We start from the raw sequence: 21,010 nt of genomic DNA, 5'->3' as shown, positions 1-21,010 counted from the left end.
AGAAAATATTTAGTAACAACCGAGGAGAAGGCCTCACGTGTTAGGGTTGGGAGCCTCTTCTCCACACTCAGGTCCAAGTTTCAGTTGGCACGTGCTGGCCTCGCAGCAGCGATCCTTGCATTCCTTCAAAGTACACATAAGACCAGGAGAGTCGGGTCAGTGTGTTGTTCCCACAGAACAAGTGCATAGGATTTAGGTACAAGATGGCAATGAAATCAAATTTCACCATTTAAACTAAACTGTTCTGTTACACCAACCCCAGTGGAAATGACCATGGGAAAATAACGATAGGGAAAAAAATATCATAAATAATGAAAACTATCTCTTCAATAACCAAAAAAAAATGATCTAAGCATTTCCTTAATGAGTTTGGTCCATGTGCTATTATAGGCACATTAATTAAAATATTCTACACTACTCAAATCATTTGAAATTAGAGAGAAAAACTGAAACCTGAATTCATTTTAACAAGCCCACAAAATTCTGGCAGTGAGACTGACTGATTGGGATCACAGATACTATTCTCATAGATGAATACAAATGCAAAACCTATAAAGTGATGTCAGTAAAATCCCAGCTTATTCAGGTAACAACTCTTCATTACAACTCTGAATTTTCTCCACCCAAAGTGCAAGGGCAGCTTGTCTGTACAGAAGGGGCAATGGAATCCATCCTGTTAAGAGACTGAGTGGAGGAAACCATATTGCTATAGTGGTCGACGGCAGTTAGTCGATGGCAGCCATTGCTGAATCTCCTAACAGTTACCTACAACATATGAAAACTACAGCTAGCACAATGCATGATCACCATAAGGAAAATCTAGGTGACAACTTGTAAAAGGTCAGCTGATAAAATGAAGAACAAGACAAGCGTGACTTACATTCTGTGTTTTTATGGAAATTCTAAAAAATAGCACAAGAAAGGTAAAAAAAATATGAAGGAATAAGAATTGACAAGATCAAATCATATTTCCATTGTTTATTTGGGTACAATTCTCTACCCAGAAGAAAACAAAGGATTGATTTAAAAATATTTGATGAGTCATTAAGATGGCATCAAAATTAGTAATGAAGGAGAACCTAAATAAAGAGAAAACATTGCATATCCAGCAAAAACGAAAAAATAGTTTAGAATAAACTTTCAAACTGTATAAGCACCACATGAAGAAGATGTTTCCCGAGAAACTTTGAAGGCAGCTCTTCTTTCAAAGACAATATTTAATATTATGGAAATATCAGTGACCTTGAGAGCAAAGCAAGGATTTTACATGAATATGTCTATAAAGGTCATAAACAACATATTAGAGTTAGCAATTTACTACCTAACACTTAACTTCACACAATAATGTCATTATGTTATCCTGGGATTTGAAATGCTTTTGGAAAGAAAACTAAAATTAATAGCAAAACAAAGCGCAAATCTACTTTTTACTCTGATATCAAGTTTATCTTTAGAATCTCTAAAAGAACATTAAAAAAGAAAAAATAAAATTGTGGATGTGTAACCGACGTGATTCTGCAATCTGCATTTGGGGAAAAATTGGGGGTTCATAACCCACTTCAATCTAATGTATGAAATATGATATGTCAAGAGCTTTGTAATGTTGTGAACAACCAATAAAAAAAAATAAAAAAATAAAAGCTGCGTAATTGAATTACCCTGCTAGGTCTCTAAAAGTTGTTTTGGATCTCGTAGAGTTTCGTACCTTAGGAGAGCCACAGTCACAGTCTTCTCCCACCTCCAGAAGTTGGTTCCCACACACAGGTTCTGTTATTATATTTGCAGGTAGAGGTGCTTGCATTATGCACTTTGGTTTTTGAGATGAAAGGTATTTTTGAAAATATGAGAGGCAGGTTGAACTGAAATCCTTTGGGAATTTTGAACTGCAACCAGAAAAATATTCAGAAGTAACACGATATAGAGTGCAGTGGCTTTTCATGTTAAGTGACTATGAAAATTTAACATATCTAACTCTATAATCTGGCTAGATGGAAATTGCAAGTTTAGTAACTGCTAAGAACTACATGATACTATATCTGGTGAGTAGTGGAGCTAACTGAATTTTTTTTCCTATAGACTCAGATGTAGAGATGAAACAATTTAATTTCTCATGTGGAATCAACACTTTTCTAAACGAAAACAGCAATGAAAATCTCCTTTGGTTACCATCCACTCATCTCACACTGAGGAATGTGTGTAAGAGACAATAACAATGGCCCAGTGAAGGGAAATGACTGCAGATTTTAAGATTCTGTGGACATATATCTCCTTATTTGTGAACATCTCAAGAACAAGGCATGATTTATTCATTTTTTTATCCCAAGTCCTTGCAAAGTGATTGACATTAATAAGTAATTCATAAATGTATAGAAGTGGATTGATTAATCAATGGGTCAGGCTATATGAAGATACAGTTATCATCTTAGGCTAATGTTTTCAGAAGTTATGCTGTCACTTTAAGTTAAAGTAATTTTAAGTTAAAACACAGTCACTTTAATTATAAACTCTTTGTGTATTTAAAAATCTTAAGGAATGGTATGTGATATTGTGCCTAAAGAGTCTGGGGTTTGAATTAACAGGATGTAGAGCCTTTGGGCAAAAAATACCCATCCAATAAATGCAGAATGCATCCTGAATAATTTAAGATTGAGGGGAAAAAATTAACTTTAAAGTGACACGGTCTTACCTCAGATATTGACCCATCACACAACTTCCCGAGGGGCACTTGACGGTGTATGAAAGATCAGGCATCCCAAGAACATGGCCCAACTCATGTGACATCACACCTACAAGAGCCACATTATTCTTTCTTTTAGCCTGAAAAAGAAAGAAAGAAAGAAAGAAAGAAAGAAAGAAAGAAAGAAAGAAAGAAAGAAAGATCTGTTACTTTCTATTTTAATTAGTTATTTCTCAGTTGTTGTCAATATTCATCACTTAAAAAGAATATCCTGAGAGCTGGAAAAGAATGAGTCATGAAGCTCCGCCCCCACCTTTGCTCAGTGCCCAAGGCTGAATGAACCTGGGAAATGGTTGGATCCTATGAATCTGGTCGGAGTCAGTACTCGATAAGTGCTTGTTGAACTAACAGACACTAAGTTCTTAGTAATCAATTATTAAAGTGATTACATTGTCCACAGAAAGTCCTAAGAGGTATCCTAATGAGGACTCAAAGTTCTGTAACAACTGTCACCTTGCTGATACCTTAGGAGCCCTGCATGCTCCTTTGCTCCCTGGATGAGCTCTTTTGGTCACAGATACCAAAAGACTAATTTAGAGTAGTCTCAGGCCACAGAGTGCACCTGGCTCCCATCTCCATCTCAACATTCCTGCTGTATTCCTTAATACCAACCCGAGTGTGACGCCCCCCAGCGGGGCTGATGTTTCACAGTGCAGAGAATCGGCAGCACAATGATCTGCCAGTGGTTTCCTTTCCACATTTATTGATTGGTTCAGCAAATGTTCACTATGTCCACACCGAGCAAAGCATTCTACACGTCTTCCCAGAGATGCAGAACCACAGGGAACCTTAGTGTAAGTTCACAAACCTCAATAACAGCGACCGAAGACGCGGAGCACAGGGAATTGGAGGCGGCCATTCCCACGCGGCGATTATTGAAGCCAATCCCACTGTGTGAAAGGCACAGAAACACTGTCACAGCCTGTCTTTGGAACCACTAGCTTTTCCCACTGCTGTTCTAGATTCCCTGGCTGCCTAGCCTTTTCATGGGCCTCAGCGCAGCCTGTACTATCCCACAGCAGTATCATGGCCCGTTGATTATCTCCCATCCTACAGCCCACCACATAGATTGCACCAGGGCCTCCGAAATCCCGCAGGTGAATTGCTAATGGCAGGACATCAGGGCTTCTCAGGACTGATCAGGGAAATCTGACTGAGCACACGTCTCTGCCAAGGCTCTCACTCTGCCCACGTGCACCTGCCCTGGCCAGAACGTGCCCACCTGAGGAGCTGCGCGTGGTCGTGGATCTTCTTCTTGCCCAGGTTAGAACGATGCCAACTCATGAAGTTCTTGAAGGTTTCGCCAATGTTGGGGACCACCTTTATCTTATCACTGTCTGACCAGATCTCCATATCCACCAAGGCCACACGAACATGTATAGTTTTATAAATCTGTGGACACAACGGTTCAGATTCCTTTAGGGTTTTAGAACTTTTGCTGACCACAAACGATGGGTAAATAGATGCACCATAATTGACGAGTTTCCATTTTAAAAAGAGAAACACCAGAGGTGGCCTTTGCTGTAGTGTGTGTGATTTTACCTTGAGGTTGGTGTTTGCCTTGCTAAAATGTCCCCAGAACTGCTGCCCGTAAAGCACTGTGACTCTCTTGACTGCTTATACGAAGTGGCAGGAGCCCCAGACCCACGTGTGGAAGCACAGGCTCACAGGCCAGATGTCTTACCACATTGAGGAGGTTCATCACATCAAACAAAAAGCTTCTCATCACAGTTAGATTCCCCTGGTACATCTTATACTGCAAAATGCAAAGCACAGAGTACAATTGAAAAGGAAATTAAAGTGAAGTGGCTGAATGGGTACAGGATCTCACATTTATAAGAAAAAATTACCTATTTTAACATAATTGACATTTATTCATATCATGGCTACTTATGACTGTTTTGTGAAAGGCTATTTCAACAAATTTTATCTTAAATGTAAGAGTGTGGGGGTCAAAAAATGTCATGGTTGTTCATTTCTAAGTAGATATGTCAAATTAATAATTTAGAATATTTTGAAACCAATTCACTATCAATTAAAATTTGAACATGAAGCCATATTTACTAGGTAAAAATGTAGATACCAGTATTTTTCTCTGTATATATAATTAAAACTTTAAGTTATGTATAGTTTTGCAACTAATTTATATTTGTAGGCTATATTAAACATATTTATATTTTACACTAAAAGGTTAAAGTCATTTAATCTTTAACCTATATTTTATGTTATTTTTATTTTTGTGGTTGATTGCCAATAGCTCCCTGGTATTAAGGATCCATGGTGTCTGGTGGGTATTAAAAGGGAAGGTGATTAAAACCTATTGCTTGCAAAGTAGGTAGAGAAGCCAAGAAAAACAGGCTCACAACAGGCACTGTTAGCAGAAATGCATGGCTTTTGCTTGATCGCTAAGCCTCCAGTGGAGCACGGTGTCCCAGAACCACAAGCATCTCTTACTTACAAAGGCGTTATCCAGCACCAAAAAGAGATTGATGACTTTCTGGGCCTGAAGAATGTCTTCTTGCTTTTCAGATAATAAAAGAACATTGTTAATCAGTATCTTTATCCTAAAGGATTCCAAAGCTTACATGACATTTTTTTTAATCATGAAAAGAAATGAAGGATAAGTAATCAATGACAACATGTCATACGTCACACATCACAGCTGAGATGATTGATATCGATGATGAAGCAGAAAACTACACTCACCTCTGGGTTTTTGAGGGATCTGAAAGTTCGAATATGGCCTTGTCTCCTGCCAACAGTTCTCGTGCCACAAGTGTGATTCGCTGTGTCTAGTTCTTCCTGGTCGTAGGTAAAAACAGCATGTTCTCCCCGGTCTGTGTTTTTCCCAGGTTTTATCAGGTATCGTTGGCCACGGTGTGTGAAGTGTCCTCTGTGAGGCACAGAGACTGTATTTCAGGATCTCCTCACACACAGCACACACACTGCTCAGAAAGGATGGATTCCTCTTCCCATCCAATTCCACACATACAGTTATCATCCACAGACCTTTTAACTAACATTTGTTAATTTACATTGTAAGCAGTATTTAAATAAAATGTTTAAATAAAGCCTATGTTAGTTCACCCAGAAAATTCTGAAGAATTATTAAAATGAAGCAATCCCCCCAAATTTGGATCTTACACCACGAGCTCAGTATGTATTTTTCCATAGTTTGTTTATTCACTTAACAATTATTTCTTGGTAGATCCTAGGGATATAATGGGGAATGGATTAAAGGAACATTTAGAAACCAAGAGCTCCAGAGGAGAGAAAGAAGGATTAGTAGACCAGCCAGAGTAACATATGGGATTAGCAGTAGCTTAAAGAATTTCTCTTTCTGGTAAGACCATTAGTTCAGAAACAGAAAGTGAGTCCGTATTATGGAATATTATAAATCCAACAAAAATGCCATTGAAACTGTTTATGAAGGTATTTTATGATATGTGAGAACATGTTATTAAAAATGAACCATATTGGAAAAGCAATTATGTGCCTTATTTCATTATTCAATCATGTGTGAAAAGAATACTTCTCTAAGTGCATAAAAGACTACAGACATGAAAAAATGTTAGTAATAGTGAGAGTTCAGAGGTAAAATTTTGTAGTGGCTACTGTTTTTTTTATTTGTGCTTTTTGTTACTCTAAAATTTCCTAGTTGGCAAGAATTACCAGTGTAAAAAAATATACACACAAATGTTTTAAAAAATTAAGTTCAGTGTTTGCTTCAGCAGCACATACACTAAAATTGGAACGATACAGAGAAGATTAGCATGACCCCTGCTCAAAGATGACATGCAAATTCATGAAGCATCCTATATTTTTAGGAAAGATGGTGGGATGAGATGGACATCATTACCCTAAGATCATGTATGAAGACACGAACAGTGTGAAACTACTTTGTGTACAACCACAATTGTGGTTGAACAATTGTGCTGTATATGTGTAATATGAATTAAAATGCATTCTGCCATCATATATAACAAATTAGAATAAATAAATAATTTTTAAAAACTAAGTTCAGCAGAGATAATTGCAGGTTAGAATCTTAAAGAGAAGAAGACATGATTGCTTCAGAATGAGGTAGATGAACTTGGAAGTGGACCCAGATGTCACCAAGGTCTAAGCATAGCTCTCTTGCTTAAACAGAGCTGGGCCTGACTTCTAGAACATCAGTTACAAAATGATTGTAAGGGTGATGCTTCATTCTCCACTTCAACCACATATATTCAGCAATTAGTGATGAAGGAAAAAAAAATCACCAAAATAGTAAGAAGACACAATGCCCAGTGAGACTCAATTCTGAATAACATAATGTTGCTGGATATTTAATATTTTTGGTGTGCTTCTCACCTCAACCCATCACAGGTACTAATGCTGGCAACAGAATCCTTTTCATTTAGGATGTGACCTTCATAGTAACAGTGTTTCTGGAGTGGAAAAAGACATATACATAAATATAGGCATACACTCTGAAAGTGCATGGTCTATAGTAGTGGGGAAAGCCACCATCTTGAATATGTGCAGCAGTTCAAATAGCAGTTCCTAGAAAAAAAAAAAACAGTGAAAACATCAGGGATTTTCTAAATTTCTCCAAAACTGACACTGGAAACTCTCTATATTTGATGTCTGAGATGTTTTCCTGACACTAATTTGCACTAAAGCAAATCTGAGGTGCTTGCTGTTACATGGGTTCATGGTGAAAGTGAATGTTGTCTCTAAGTGGCCAGTCCCCTCGGTGGGGGAATTATGTTACTGCTGGTAGAACCTCAGGTGTTGGACCCTTAGGAATTGGGTTCCCTGTGTTGAGTCCCCAAATACACTGTTCATCATATGTTAACAAAACCAGGCATCCAGCTTTCTAGACATTAGAATCTTCAAGAGGCTATGCTTGCATACCTGAGATCCTCAAACTGACTGGTTAAATTCAGCAACTTTAATTGATCTATTAGTGGAATCCCTTTCACAGACTTGAACTCCAGAATATTTGTCAACAATTACAAATTTACATGATTGATAGTTCACATCAGCAAAGTAGGGGGCCACTTACATACAACGATTTTAGAAAGCTAATTAACAATCTGTGGTTCAAAATAAATGGTCTTTTTGCACAATATGAAATTCCATATATATGTGTGTGTGTCCATCCTTTGGAAGAAACCCTTGTAATGTTTTCATGTAGAAGACTTAGACAACGTACTACATAAGGCATTAATATTTGAGCATGGGGGATTCTTTTTGCTTGTTTGGTTTTTTTTTTTTTGTTGTTTGTTTGTTTTTTAGAGAGAGAGAGAGACATATGTATTGTATTTAAGGTACCAAGGAGAACAGCTCTGAGAAACTCTCTCAGCTTATCAGTACCTCTGGAATGAACCTGTATGTTCTTCCTGCTCTTCTCTGATTCTCTGCACAGTTATTCTCTACGTCTGAAGGTTAGGCCCTAGAATTGGTATATAGGATGGTTCTCTAACCAGATGTAAACATATTAATTTTATAATTGATATACTCACCCTATGATAAATGAATATATCTTCAGGAAGTAGTTAAACAGTGACACAATTTTTCAGTTACCTAAAGCATAGACTATTTCTATCCTATAGTTAAAATGATCTAGGGACAAGTGGACTTATGGTGGCTCCTACAAATACAACACAGAAATCCCCTATTACTCCTACCTTCTAAAAACCGAAGGAGATTTTCCACCTGTTGTCTCACTAGTCACAGATTAGCATCTTGGTTTTAGGTCATTTGATTTTTTTTTAAGTTATCCATGGACCTATGCATTTTCCAAGCAAGGAGCAGATCCCAGGAAGCAGCAGACCTTACCACGCTCTGAGAGCGTCTGGTGATTTCCTCCCCGGCAGGTGAGTAATGTGTTTCGGTGTAGTCTGGCCCCAGGAGATGCCTGGAGGAAGCAGAAACCTGCATGACACACTCAACGTGGTAACCACGGTGATTCACCTGACATAACCGTCAACACTAAGGGAGTAACATGTCTATGATGAGGAATCATTGACGTTTGACCATTTGGTCCTTTCCCATCATTGGAACTCTGCCCCTGAAGCCAATCAGAGCATTAGTTATACGCATTCAATCTAAGGAGAAATGCCCTCAGCTGCTTTTCAGCAACAGATTCTTTACCGTAAATGGATTTTTATTTTTCACCAAGGACACAGTCGTTAGGAAGTTTCTATAGGGTTCTGGGTCACAAGTGTGGCTGAAGAACCATCGCCTCCCTGAAGAACTTCACTGACTGCTATAGAACTCAGGGGAGTTTCATCTCCTGGAATCTATCTCAAGATTGCGCACCCCGACTCAGCCTTGGACATACCGTTCTTACAAAAGCAATGGAAAGTCACATCCAAGCTCACCTGAGTAGCAAAGGTTTTCAGTACATTAAGGAAAATTCCAGGAAGAAAGTAGTTTATATGTGTAGCTCTTTTACATTGCGCATATAATTCCTAGAAAAGTATCGACCCTCCTCGAGAACATTAACCCAAATTAATATCATTGCAAGCTCAATGTGCTTCATGTCTTCTATTTCCAACCATGCTGAATAGAGTCCCAAGACTTGTTTCCCACATTCTCATAATATAACCCAGGGATTTGGCCTTCTGGAAGCACAACTTACCTGTTTTTTTGCAGGTGGAGGATGATTTCTTCACCGTTTAAGATAATCTGATACTGAACTTCAGGTGCATATATTTCCTGAAAATATTTAATGGTATAAAAGTATCATACAATCTGTATTTCTCAGTACACTTAAAAATAATAACATAAATGATGTATGCAGTCTATGTCAGGAGAACAATCATAAATTCATAGAGGTTAAATGCAGTTCTGTTATGCCTTTAAAATTCCTAAAATAAAGCTTAACTTGCACAATAAGGCAGACTTCCTAAAAGTTTAGTTAGGTGGCAATCAAACTTACCAATTAACCTAGCCCTAATATGTGAAATGGGGTCTTTTTGTTTGCACTAATAAGTTATCCATGGACCTATACACACAGTATCCTCTCCTGTGTGCCATAATAGAGCACCAATAAGATAATAAGAAGGCATGCATTTTTACCTTAAAATCAATCCAAACATACTAAAGGTAACCAATCAAAAAAAGCTAACCAAAATTAAATCAGATGAAAATTACAAACTGAGGGGAATATTTTCAACAATGTAATAGTCAAAGAGTCAATAACCTTAATCAACAAAACACTAACATTGCAAACTATAGACATAACATTGAATTCTTCAATCTAAACACAATGTCTGAGAAAAAGGTGACCACTGAGGAAAGGGGAGGTGGTGAGGGGCACACCCAGGTTGGAGAGACTGAGATGTGACATCTCTCTCTAGAAATGGCTGCCCTTCCAAGGATCTTTTCCTTTTCCCCCACAAATTTGAAGAACTGTCCAGGAATCTTTATCCTTTTAACTCCTGCTGCTTAACTGTAAAAGCATGCTTACAAGTCAGACACCCTGTCCTGGACAAGGGCAGCTAGCTGCATATGTGGACTTGAAGCCAGAAGTGTTAGAGTTAACTGGTAAAGGGGCTCTTTCTTGGTGTCCTTGGGTGGCTGGAATCTTCCAGTCCTTCCCAAGGCTTACCTCTTTGCCTTGCCTCTTAGTGTGGTTGTTTTCCATCCCTCCTTTGGGGGAAATTTGTAGTAGTTTAGGATAAACTACCTCAGAGAGCTTTATTCCAGGAGTTTGCTTTATGACCATGGCTGGAGAAAGAGAGAGAATATTGATATAAAAACTGAAAGCTTTTTATTTTGTTTCCTTTGGATTTGGTTGTTTGGTTTGTTGAAAGGACATGAAAGACCAGAGTGCCAACACGAGCAACAGGTTGATTCTCCTGCTTTATTTAGCTTTGATGATAAAGCCTCCTCTACTCCCCTCTAAGAAAACCTGAACAGGATGAGAATTTCTTGGATGATGTCTGTATGTGCGAGCTCTGGACCACACGACCAGGAACGTCAGGGCTGCTGTTCCTTTTATAATCCAGTCCCTTCTTCCTCTACACTCCCCTTCAAAACTGTGATATCTTTTCTCCCAAAGCTCTCAGGGACTACTGCTTTTCAGTTTCTATGTCCCTTTCTCTCACGGCAGTACAACATCCGAGTACTCACTGCAAAAATCACATGTTTCTTTGGCAGGTAAAACCTGATTCTTAGGAGGGACTCTAACAGCAGTGATTTCACTCCGTGTGTGACCAACTCTGATGCTCTTTGCCTCATTAGCGTTTCCTCTCAAGACTGCAGATTCTGCAGGAAATAAGGTTCTTGTAGACTCTACTAGAGGAATTTGAAAGCAGCAAATTCTATTTTTCAGAATGTTTCTTATGAAAATATCCATAAGTAGCAACATTGTTTATAAACAAAGTTTCCTTCTTGATGGACTTCAATTTACATCACATAGTTTCCCATTGTTTACAAATAGTAGGAAAAAAAATTCAAATGGAACCAAAAGAGACTGTCTTGTATTCCAATTAAATGACCTCATTTTGCCTTCTTACCACTTCTTATCTAAGAGATTTGTAGAAAACTTGAGATGAAATACATAAAATTGTTTAGTACCACGCTAGGGAAGTGGCAGTCTACCTTTTCTGCTCAATTATTCATATAAAATCAGTCTTATTTTCTAATGCTCTTAGTGTCTGGGTTCAAAGCCTGTTTTTCAACCCCTGTGACAACAGGTGTGACTTAGGGACACCAAGCAATTCTACACCTGGCTGATGTGGAGACCCTGTAGGAAACAGTAAAGGAAGAATTCCCTCCTAGACAGCTCCCAAATTTCTGCCGTGATGCTTTCCTGAGAATAATTCACTGTGTGCTAAAAGGAGAAAATAAAATAAGGGCTGAGTTAGAGCTCAGTGGTGGTAAAATGATGCTTTTAGGAGGCCCTGGGTTCAATCACCAGCAAAGCAATATTAAAAAAAAAAAAAAGGATGACAAAATAAGCAGAATTATTCAATGAGAGATACAATTTCAGAACATTCTTACTAAGCTATTATACAAACCATAAATTCAGAGTCAATGATGAACACTGAGTTTCTAGCACTTCAATGATCTGTATGCATGTATAGTATAATTATTAGTTTAATAATTATTCTACTTTATCTTTTCTTTGTGTTTAGGACTGAACAATGTGAGAAACACATCAGGAAGATTAGCTATGAGCCAGCCCTGAGCTGTCAACCTTGGCACAGAACTGTTAAGCAAGTGATAATTTTGTGGACAGCTTAGACAAGTCCTCAGTAGGTCCTTTACCTCTCCCAGGATGGGGTTTGTCTCAAATGTGTTTATATACGGAAACATGCAGGTTCACAGCACTTGACTTTTAACACGATGATTGCGTAACCTTTAGTGCGACCATGAGGACCATCAGGGAGTTCCATTTATATATGGCATAGTAAGGGTATCTATGGTGGCCATCAAGTTGACTTCTCAATAATTAACCTCAAAGAGAGAAGGAGTTTTATCTCTGAAACTGGTCCTTTTGACTCTGTTCATTCTATTTTTTCAGAATGTTTCTTATGAAAATCTCCCAAAATGCAGATTTTTTAAAAACAGTCTTGATTCATGAAGATATCAGTAAAATTTCTTTACTAGTAAAAACAATATAAACAGAGAAAGAAGTAAACTTGCTTCTTCCATTTTTAGGAAATATTGTGCAAACATGAATTTCATTTATCAAAATATATAATCATTTTTAAAAAGTTTGACAAGATTTAGAGTACATGTTTAACACAGTCATTTAAAATATCTCCACTCAAAAAGTTATTTTTAAATACATATATAGATGCACTTTTCCTTGTAAAGAAAGAGGTAGGCAATAAAATTACTAAAATGAATACAGAATTGATCTTTGGATCATAAGTCATTTTAACAAGGGTGCTTTAAATATTCATCAAATAATTCTGGTTTTATGTAAGATGCCAATATAATGTGCTTACCTTGTGTTTGAACCATGAGCCAGAGTACAGAAAGCAGGAGCCAAGACATGATGGCTACTACAGGTAGCTGAGGACAAGATGTGGTCTCCTCCGCTGTCTGTTTTATCTCCCTCTACTTCTCATCAGAATCTGTGAAAGAAAATAAGACCCAAAACTTTTCTTCTGAGAGTGGGGAATGTTTCCTCATGGTGTTGGGAAATTGCCAAGAAATTGCAGTAGTCAGATCTTGAGAATGTTCCTCATTTGTGAGAGGTATTTATGTCTGGGGACTGTTGCTCATGAAGCACACACATCTGAGTAGCAGCTAGCCTCGGGACCTCCTGGAGTGATGGAAACATGCCAACTGAGACAGGGGCACCCAAGAGAACACTTGCACAGTTATTTATACATCTACAAATATAGAATATGTATCAATATTCTGTACATATTTCAAGAGACTGGCACAAAGAACTGAGAAGCTAAAATATAATCACCTAGCAGTCTTGCAGCCAGGATAGTATAATCTCTCTGATTCTCATTCTTCTTAATACAAAAAAGAAAAACTGGTGGGGTTGGAGATGTGGCTCAAGCGGTAGCGCGCTCGCCTGGCATGAGTGCGGCCCGGGTTCGATCCTCAGCACCACATACAAACCAAGATGTTATGTCCGCCGAATACAAAAAAAATAAATATTAAAAAACTTCTCTCTCTCTCTCTCTCTCTCTCTCTCTCTCTCTCTCTCTCTCTCTCTTAAAAAAAAAAGAAAAAGAAAAACTGGTAATACCACTACTCTCAGTTTCTTACAAAAGTCCCCATGTGATTATATATACACACACACATGTGCAGCACATGGAACTATAAAGCAATGTGCAAAAATAAGTTATCTTGGAAAGGTCAGCATCAATCAAGCTCTATAGTGCATATGAAGTATGGCTCCAGTGTATTGTGAGTTCTCGCTCAGAAAAATGATATTTGCATAGTCATAAATATTCAAAATATATTGAGGGGGAAATGCTGATTGTCTGCTGTTCCAACAACAATAAATTACTTCTGTTGCCATTTTGACAATTTATTGTCATCTCTTTTTTTAATGCAATAATTAAAAGAAGAAATGAGGGAAAATTAATCTTGATTATACAAAGGGTTTTAGCAACCTGTTATTTTTGGCATAGTACTTTACCATAAGAATTTTCCTCATACTAAATATTGATATTTTAATACAATATTTATTGCATTGTATGCATCTGTTATGTGTGGTTGAGTGTATGTCTTTGATTTCTGGGATAAACTCCTATAGGTGATGTTATTTGACTTTGTTGGAACATATTGACCCAGTGTTTTTCAGAGAGTTAATCCCAAGTTAAATTTTCATTTAAAAGGTTGTCCCAGTCTGAAAACGTATACTCATTACCTGCTGAACTTACTCTTTACTGGTACATTTGGAAGTTTCTGAGAATCTGATTATAAGTTTTGATGTCACCTTTCTCTTTATTGTGCTTGAGTTCTACCTTCCTTTGAATTAATAGCTTTTTCCTGTCTATTTTTAAATATTTTCCTGATCTAAAAGATAAGCATTCTACTTTATTCATTACCAGTTATCATTGCAATTTTAATAAAGTATAATACTAATTAATATATTTAGCCTCAAATACTAAAAAAGAAAACCTACAATTGATCAGCACTTACAAGCAGCCCATCCTTTCCTTTTTATAGATTTACCATGACTTTAACCCCCAACACGAATCATCATTTTTTTTGTGTGTATGTATTTTATACAGATGATGGTTTTTGGAATTATTCACCTATTTACCAACTTCTTTGTTCAAAGGTCCTTGTAGGACCCCTTTTTAAAACAAATAATTTTCTTCTTTGTAAAACATATTCTTCAATATATCCCTTTTGTTAATGAATAAGTTTAGTAAATTAAAGTTTTCTTGCAATAGGTACTTTTATGGTTTTTAACAATTTTTCCGAGAGTGTATTCCTTCATCCTATTCTTTAATGATAGCATAGTTGGAAGTATAGTTTTAGGATAACAATTAATGTCTTTCTGAACTTTTGAGATATTATTTAACTCATGTTTGATAACTATCACTGTCGATAATACTGCTTTCAGTGTATTTAATTGGTATTAACTTTTGTTTATCAATGATACAACTAGGATTATTTGCTAGGTTAGTTACATATTTATTGGGATCATACTTTATTTAAGTTTACAATAAGTTACTACTACATTTCTGTGTATTACAAAATGTTAGAATCCCTGCAATTGAGATTTTCTTGCAATAAATTTAATAATGAAGACATCTACAAAGAGACATAGCCTACACAAATGGGAAGTCCTGTGTTTGAGGTCTGGGCATTGTGTTCAGGTAGACATCACTCGGTGGGTAGAAACGATATTAGTTAGAGAAGGAGAAGAAGAGTTGGGTATAAAAGACAAGACACGGGTGTGTAGAAAAGTATAAAGTCTATTAACTCCGTATGTTTCCCATGATTGGGACATAACAGAAAAGGTAATAGGTATATGGCATAACGCTTATGGTATATGCAGGGGCCAAGTTACAAGAGGAAAATGCCGTTGACCTTAAAAGAGAAGATGGATACTTGAGAAATACTCAGCTCATAAAACTGTCAGACTTGTTGGTTGATTGGATATAGTTAAATGAGAGAAACAGAGGAATTTGGAATGAGTTCTAGGATTCTGCTTGAATTTTACAGAAGACATCTTCCAATTTGGTGAGTCGATGGGAGTTGCAGTTTGTCAACTCTTTTAAAGACCAAAGAAAAACGTCCCTGTGTACTCTTGAGGAACACAGCAGTTTGAAGATAATAAATTTTTAAAATATTCAGTGAATATATACACCATGAGAGAAGTTTAAAGATACTCTCTGAGATTTAGATGTTGTTTATTAGATGTCTATATATCATTCAATAAATTAAAACAGTAGAAATAACAGTGAAGAAATTGTTTACTCAGTGTGTTTGAAGGAAATGAGAAATGGCACATATACAAACCCTTATTGATTACAATATTCAAGAATTGACTAAACAAAGGACTTAATTTGTGACCATAAAACTAAGAAATCATGACCAGCATCCTGATTACAGAGAATTTTGTCCCCATAAAGCTTAAAACTAAACATTTTGGAATGTTTTGTAATAAAGTATTTTTGAAATAAAGTATTTGTGGAAGATGTTTAAATATGGACTACATAGAAAGAAAATAAATAGAAGCATTCACAAAAGTTACAACTATCCCTTGTGCATTTAAAGACTCTTGCACACATTATTTGTAATTAAGCATCATAACAATAGGTATAAAAAGTTCTAATTATAATTCTTACATTGTAGATGACTCAGAGAAATTAAGTGATTGACTTTAAGTTACCTAGAAGGTCTTTAATGCACATTTCCTAAGTCCCTGGGTGGGAAAAGAGGTGCTTGGTATCAGAACAATGGAATTTCAAGTATTTTATTGTGAATGATCTTCATGATGGCTTCAATTGCCTTGAGGATGCCTAGTCCAAGAGCATGAGTGGGCAGGGGTCTGAGGGTTGGGTGAGTGGTTTGAGATGGGAAGTAGTGCTGTAGCCTTGCTCTAAATATTCTCCTTTGACCAGGAATCTCTTGCTTGTTTTTAACCCACTAGAGACAGAGGTCATACCCCCTGCTTTGGTTGGTATATCAACATATTGGAACTACCTAATCAATTTTCTAGCCTGGGCTTGTCCAGACCCTCTGGGAATCCCTGGCAGATTCCCTGTATCCGTCAGTTACACAGCCACACCTTGGTGATTGTGATAGTTCTGCAGGAAACATGGATCTGGAGGTAGATTTGAGCGTGTGTGTGTGTGTGTGTGTGTGTATGTGGTGGCCATTTGTATTTCTTCTTTTGTGAAGTGCCTATTCAAATCACTTGTCCATTTTTAAATTGGATTACTTTCTTTTTTCTATGGAAGTCTTTTCAGTTCCTGATACAGTCTAGATACTAATCCTTTCTCAAATGAATATTTAGTAAACATCTTCTCCCTCCTTCTGCAGGTTGTCAATTCACTCTGATGATTTTTCCTTTTGCGGTACAGAAGGCTTTAGTGTGACATGATCCTATTTGTCTATTTTTGCCTTCATTTCCTATTTTTACAGTCACGTCCAAAAAATCATTGTCTATACCAACATCTTAAAGTGTTTTTCCTATGTCTTCTTCTACTAGTGTGAAGATTTTAAATTTTTAATTTGTATCTTTGATTGTTGCACAGGGTGACTGGTAGGGGTCAAGATTCAATCTTCCACCTGTGGATACATCATTTTCCCAGCACCATTTATTGAAGAGGTGCTCCTTATCCAATGTATGCTTTGGGGCCTTTCTCCAGGATCAGTTGGCTGTAGATGTTTGGTGTATTTCCTGTTCCACTGGTTTAAGTACCGTTTTTGACACCAGTGTCTTGCTTTGATTATTGTAGCTCTGTAATATGCCTTGAAATTAGGTATTTTGATGCCTCCTACTTTGTCTTGTTCAAGATTGCTTTGGTCACTTGGGTCTTTGGTGTTTCCATATTTATTTTAGTACTTTTTTCTACTTCTGTAAAGAATGTCATTGATGTTAGGTGCAGGACAGGCTGAATTGAGTTGTCTGCAGGGAATGCCAAACAAGGTTAGCTGCAGGGTGACCTGGCCACTCAAGCCCTCTCTCTGGTCCTTTATCCCCTGTTTGCGTTAAGTCTGAACACTCAACCCCACTCAAGGCTGAACACTCGACCCCCACTGGTCTGGTGCAACAGGAACCCACATCTGACCCCTGCCCTATCTGCTTGAAGGCAGAAGATGACACCCTTAGCAACTACTGTGTGATCCAATCATTGTCTGCCAACAAGGAAGGCAGCTTGCAGACCCAGAGACCCCATTAGATTTGGGCTATAAAAACTCCCTCCTGCCGGGCCCTCTCTCTTGCTCTTGCTCTCTCTGTCTCCCTCCCTTGCTTTTGCTCTCCCTTGCTCTTTCTTCTCTCTCTCTCTCTCTCTCTCTCTCTCTCTCTCTCTCTCTCTCTCTCTCTCTTTCTCCTCTGTTGCACTGCTGCAATAAAGATCTCTTGGTTGCTCTGAGCGTTGTGGTCACTTTCCTTTCATTGGTGCCAAAACCCGGGAAGAGAGTTAAACCCACTTTTGGGTCCCTCCTCCATTGGAAGTGCCACTCACTGGACGGCCTGAACCCATTTTCTCGAGTTTCCCCTTCCTGGAGTCCTAAACCCAATGATGGTGTTGGGAGGATTTGACTGTTGATTGTCCGGCAAACCTCTTTGCCCACCTTTGGGGAGGAAAACACCCCACCACAGCCTTCAAGGCCTCGGTGGCCCTCAGCGACTCCTTCCTTGGGCAGAATGGACTCTTGGGTTCAAAATTATTCCCTTCCCTTCCCAGCTGGTAGTTTCCCAGCATAGGCTTTGTAGGTCTCCCTTGGAGGACTGTAACTTCCGGGGACACATAACAGAGAACTGAACATCACCCCACCCAGATCTTCACGGTCTCGGTGGCTCATAAAGTCCTAGTCCTCGCACCTTCAAGACTCGGCCGCTAGAGAGACGCTTCCCCTCCCCTTCCTCTCTCTTTCCTGCCTCTCTCTCTCCCCTCTTTCTGGCCCTGAGAGACTCCAGCCTCTCCAGAAGAGGCCTCGACCAAGTTCTCCCACGGCTCCGGCTCCATCCAGGATGGGAGCCTCGGCTGTCAGGATTTGGTGACGACCAATCTCTGCAGCTCAAACCTGCCACTAGGCACTCCTGACTTTTGGCTCTAGCAGGGATGCCCCTTTTGCCTATTAATCAGTTTCCTCCTTCTCTCTTATACTATCTTTGTGTCTCCTTCCCTCTCCCTTATCCTGCGTTTGCGACATGGGTATTGTAGGGGAGAGCCACTGACTCTGCTGGTCGGCTCTCCCCTACAGTGTCTCTTGGATAACCTCAAAATCCTCTCCTTGACACCAGACATCAAACCCCCAAAACTGATCAAATATAACACCCAGGATTGGCCCACTTATCCCTTAGACAACCAAAGCAAATGGCCCCCTTTTGGGTCTCTGAATCCCTCCATTCTAAGGGATCTTTACAATTACTGTGACCATTTGAAAAAATGAGTAAACATCCCTTATGTCCAAACTTTCTTCTTGCTCCCATCCAATTCTGCTCTCTGCACCTCTTACAAACCTCTACAATTTTTTCTAGCTTGCAAACAAACCCCCATAACCACTGATCCCTAACCTTCTCCTCCTCCGGACTCATCCACAACTTTTGACTCTGCTGATGAACCTCCACCCTATTTCCCAGCTCCAATAGGTTCTCACACTCAACCTTCTGCCATGCCCCTCCACCGTCTCCCCTGCCTCAATAACCTGCTTTCTCCCCTCCAATGACTAGCTTAAAAACCCAAACCACTGCCCTTCCTCAAACCATTGCCCCCTTGCTGAGGCAGCATGCACTGAGGTATCCCTCCACCCACTCACTCCTCTCTTCTCCTGTCAGTGCCCGCAACTGGTCCCACCAGGTCCTCTTACCAGCTAAGGCAAAGCTCAAAGTAGTTGAGGAGAGCCCTCCGACCCCTATCCAAGATCTGGTGAAAATGGCCTTTAAAGTTGCTTTGTCATCACTGAAAACAGGTTACTAAGAATTAACGTCCCTTACAGTTTAATGTAGATAAACTTCCTCTTTTCGTGTTGCCCTGTTTTACTTGGCCACTGGCTGGGAAAAAATCAGCACTTCAGGTGCTGGACATCCCCTTACTAATTTTTCACAAAAATATGTAAACAAGGCCTCTGGCCTTGATCAGGGGATTCACAGTGATGACTACATTTCTAAGATAAGAGAAGTTACCAACTGGGCTCCATGGTAACAGCTGGAGGGGGAGGAAAGAAAGGGAGAAGAAGCTCTCCCCTTCTCAGGTGTTGTCCTTGAAGGGTTAACTTGCCCAGAACAGAGAAAAAAACCCTGCTTTTTGTGAACTTATGTAGACTGTGAACTTCTGAGCCTCTCACCTTACATGCTGGGTACAAAATTCTGAAACTACTTAAACTTGGGGTTCAGTGGATTCATTGATTACAGCAGAAGCTGTGCCTTCTGAATCTGGCTGCAACCAAATAAAACTGTTTCCCTACCTTCGGTGCTATCTTAGGTGCCTTGCCTTGTCCGTCCCTACAACAGTATAATTCTATACACTTAAACGTTGTTTATGTTTTCATGAAATGGTAAACAGATGTGATTAATTGTGTTCTGCAAATAACAAAATATCTCTTATTAAAATGGAATATTTTGCCTAAATTCAGAAATTCACAAAGATTGTTTCAAAGTGTGAATAGAAGGAGTTAACAGATGGGAAAGAGAATTTAGAAGGTTCTAAGTTTGAATTTAATAGAAGGAAAATGTGTTTCTGGATAAGAGAGTCTATGTGATTAAGTAAATAAGAGGGTTTAAGCAAGTGATAAAGAAGGTCTGTGTACATTGGCTATATAGGTTTAACTAAGTGATAAAGAAGTTCTGTGTAAGTTGGTTATATATGTAAGTTTTTTGAGCAAGTAATCTTGAAGGAATTAAACATTATACAACTATCGTTAAACAACAATTGTTATTTTGCAATATTGTAATATATTATTTATGTAAGAGCTAAACTTGATTAATATAAAAACATCAATAGTAATTGTGGTACTATTACTCTTCTTTGTATACTAAATGTGTTCATATTTTTCAGGTATATAAGTCTTTAAGATAGAAGCTTTAAAAAAATTATATCAAGCTGGTGTTCTCCAAACTAAAGTTGCATGGTAATTTTAGGCTTATAAGAATAACTTATTGGAGATTTATTTATATCATTAAATTTTCTATAAATTGACCTGTTATCTATAAGATAAATATGAAGTTCTATACACTGGGTACAATTTAAATGTAACATCATATTATGTTAGCTAGTATTCATGTGACATGAAGCAACAATATATGTAAACTTTATAAATGATATTTAAGAAACAAAGTTCAACTTCAATACTAGAACATTTTACCTAAGATTTATAAAAGAGCCCTGTCTTACCTGAGATAAGGCTCTGCCTCCCATCTTACTACATGTCAGAATGACTCCCAAGTAGGCCAGACTTCAGCTAAAGCCCAGCACTCTTAATTTAAGGTGAAACTGACTTTGCTAGATGTTTAATATCAAGACTTAAAAGTTAAATTAAAATGGCCAAGAAAACCAATATTTGGCTCTGGCCCTCTGAGTCAGTCTGAATCCAGGGAACAGGGAACTTCTCTAAAGAGCTTTGCAACTCTGGGCCACATAACCTCCTGATCAGGGAGATTATTGAGACCAC

At 38.2% G+C, this 21,010-nt stretch overlaps 1 protein-coding gene across 1 annotated transcript; it reads right to left on the bottom strand.

Moving 5' to 3' along the window:
* Positions 1–33: 33 nt before the first annotated feature.
* Positions 34–12,739, bottom strand: ADAMDEC1 (ADAM like decysin 1; the record flags this gene model as incomplete). The annotated part of the gene is made up of 13 exons (XM_081269443.1): positions 34–123; positions 1,706–1,883; positions 2,687–2,817; positions 3,546–3,627; positions 3,960–4,129; positions 4,422–4,493; positions 5,196–5,258; positions 5,444–5,630; positions 7,091–7,167; positions 8,564–8,642; positions 9,369–9,445; positions 10,341–10,459; positions 12,691–12,739. The coding sequence occupies 13 exons, from the start codon at positions 12,737–12,739 to the stop codon at positions 34–36; spliced, it is 1,374 nt and encodes a 457-aa protein (XP_081125569.1).
* Positions 12,740–21,010: the final 8,271 nt, after the last annotated feature.

Source organism: Spermophilus citellus (genome assembly GCF_964194105.1).
Source record: "Spermophilus citellus genome assembly, chromosome: 16".
NCBI lineage: Eukaryota > Metazoa > Chordata > Mammalia > Rodentia > Sciuridae > Spermophilus > Spermophilus citellus.
The sequence above is the reverse complement of the archived record's forward strand: the minus strand, read 5'-3'. Positions and strand labels throughout refer to the sequence as shown.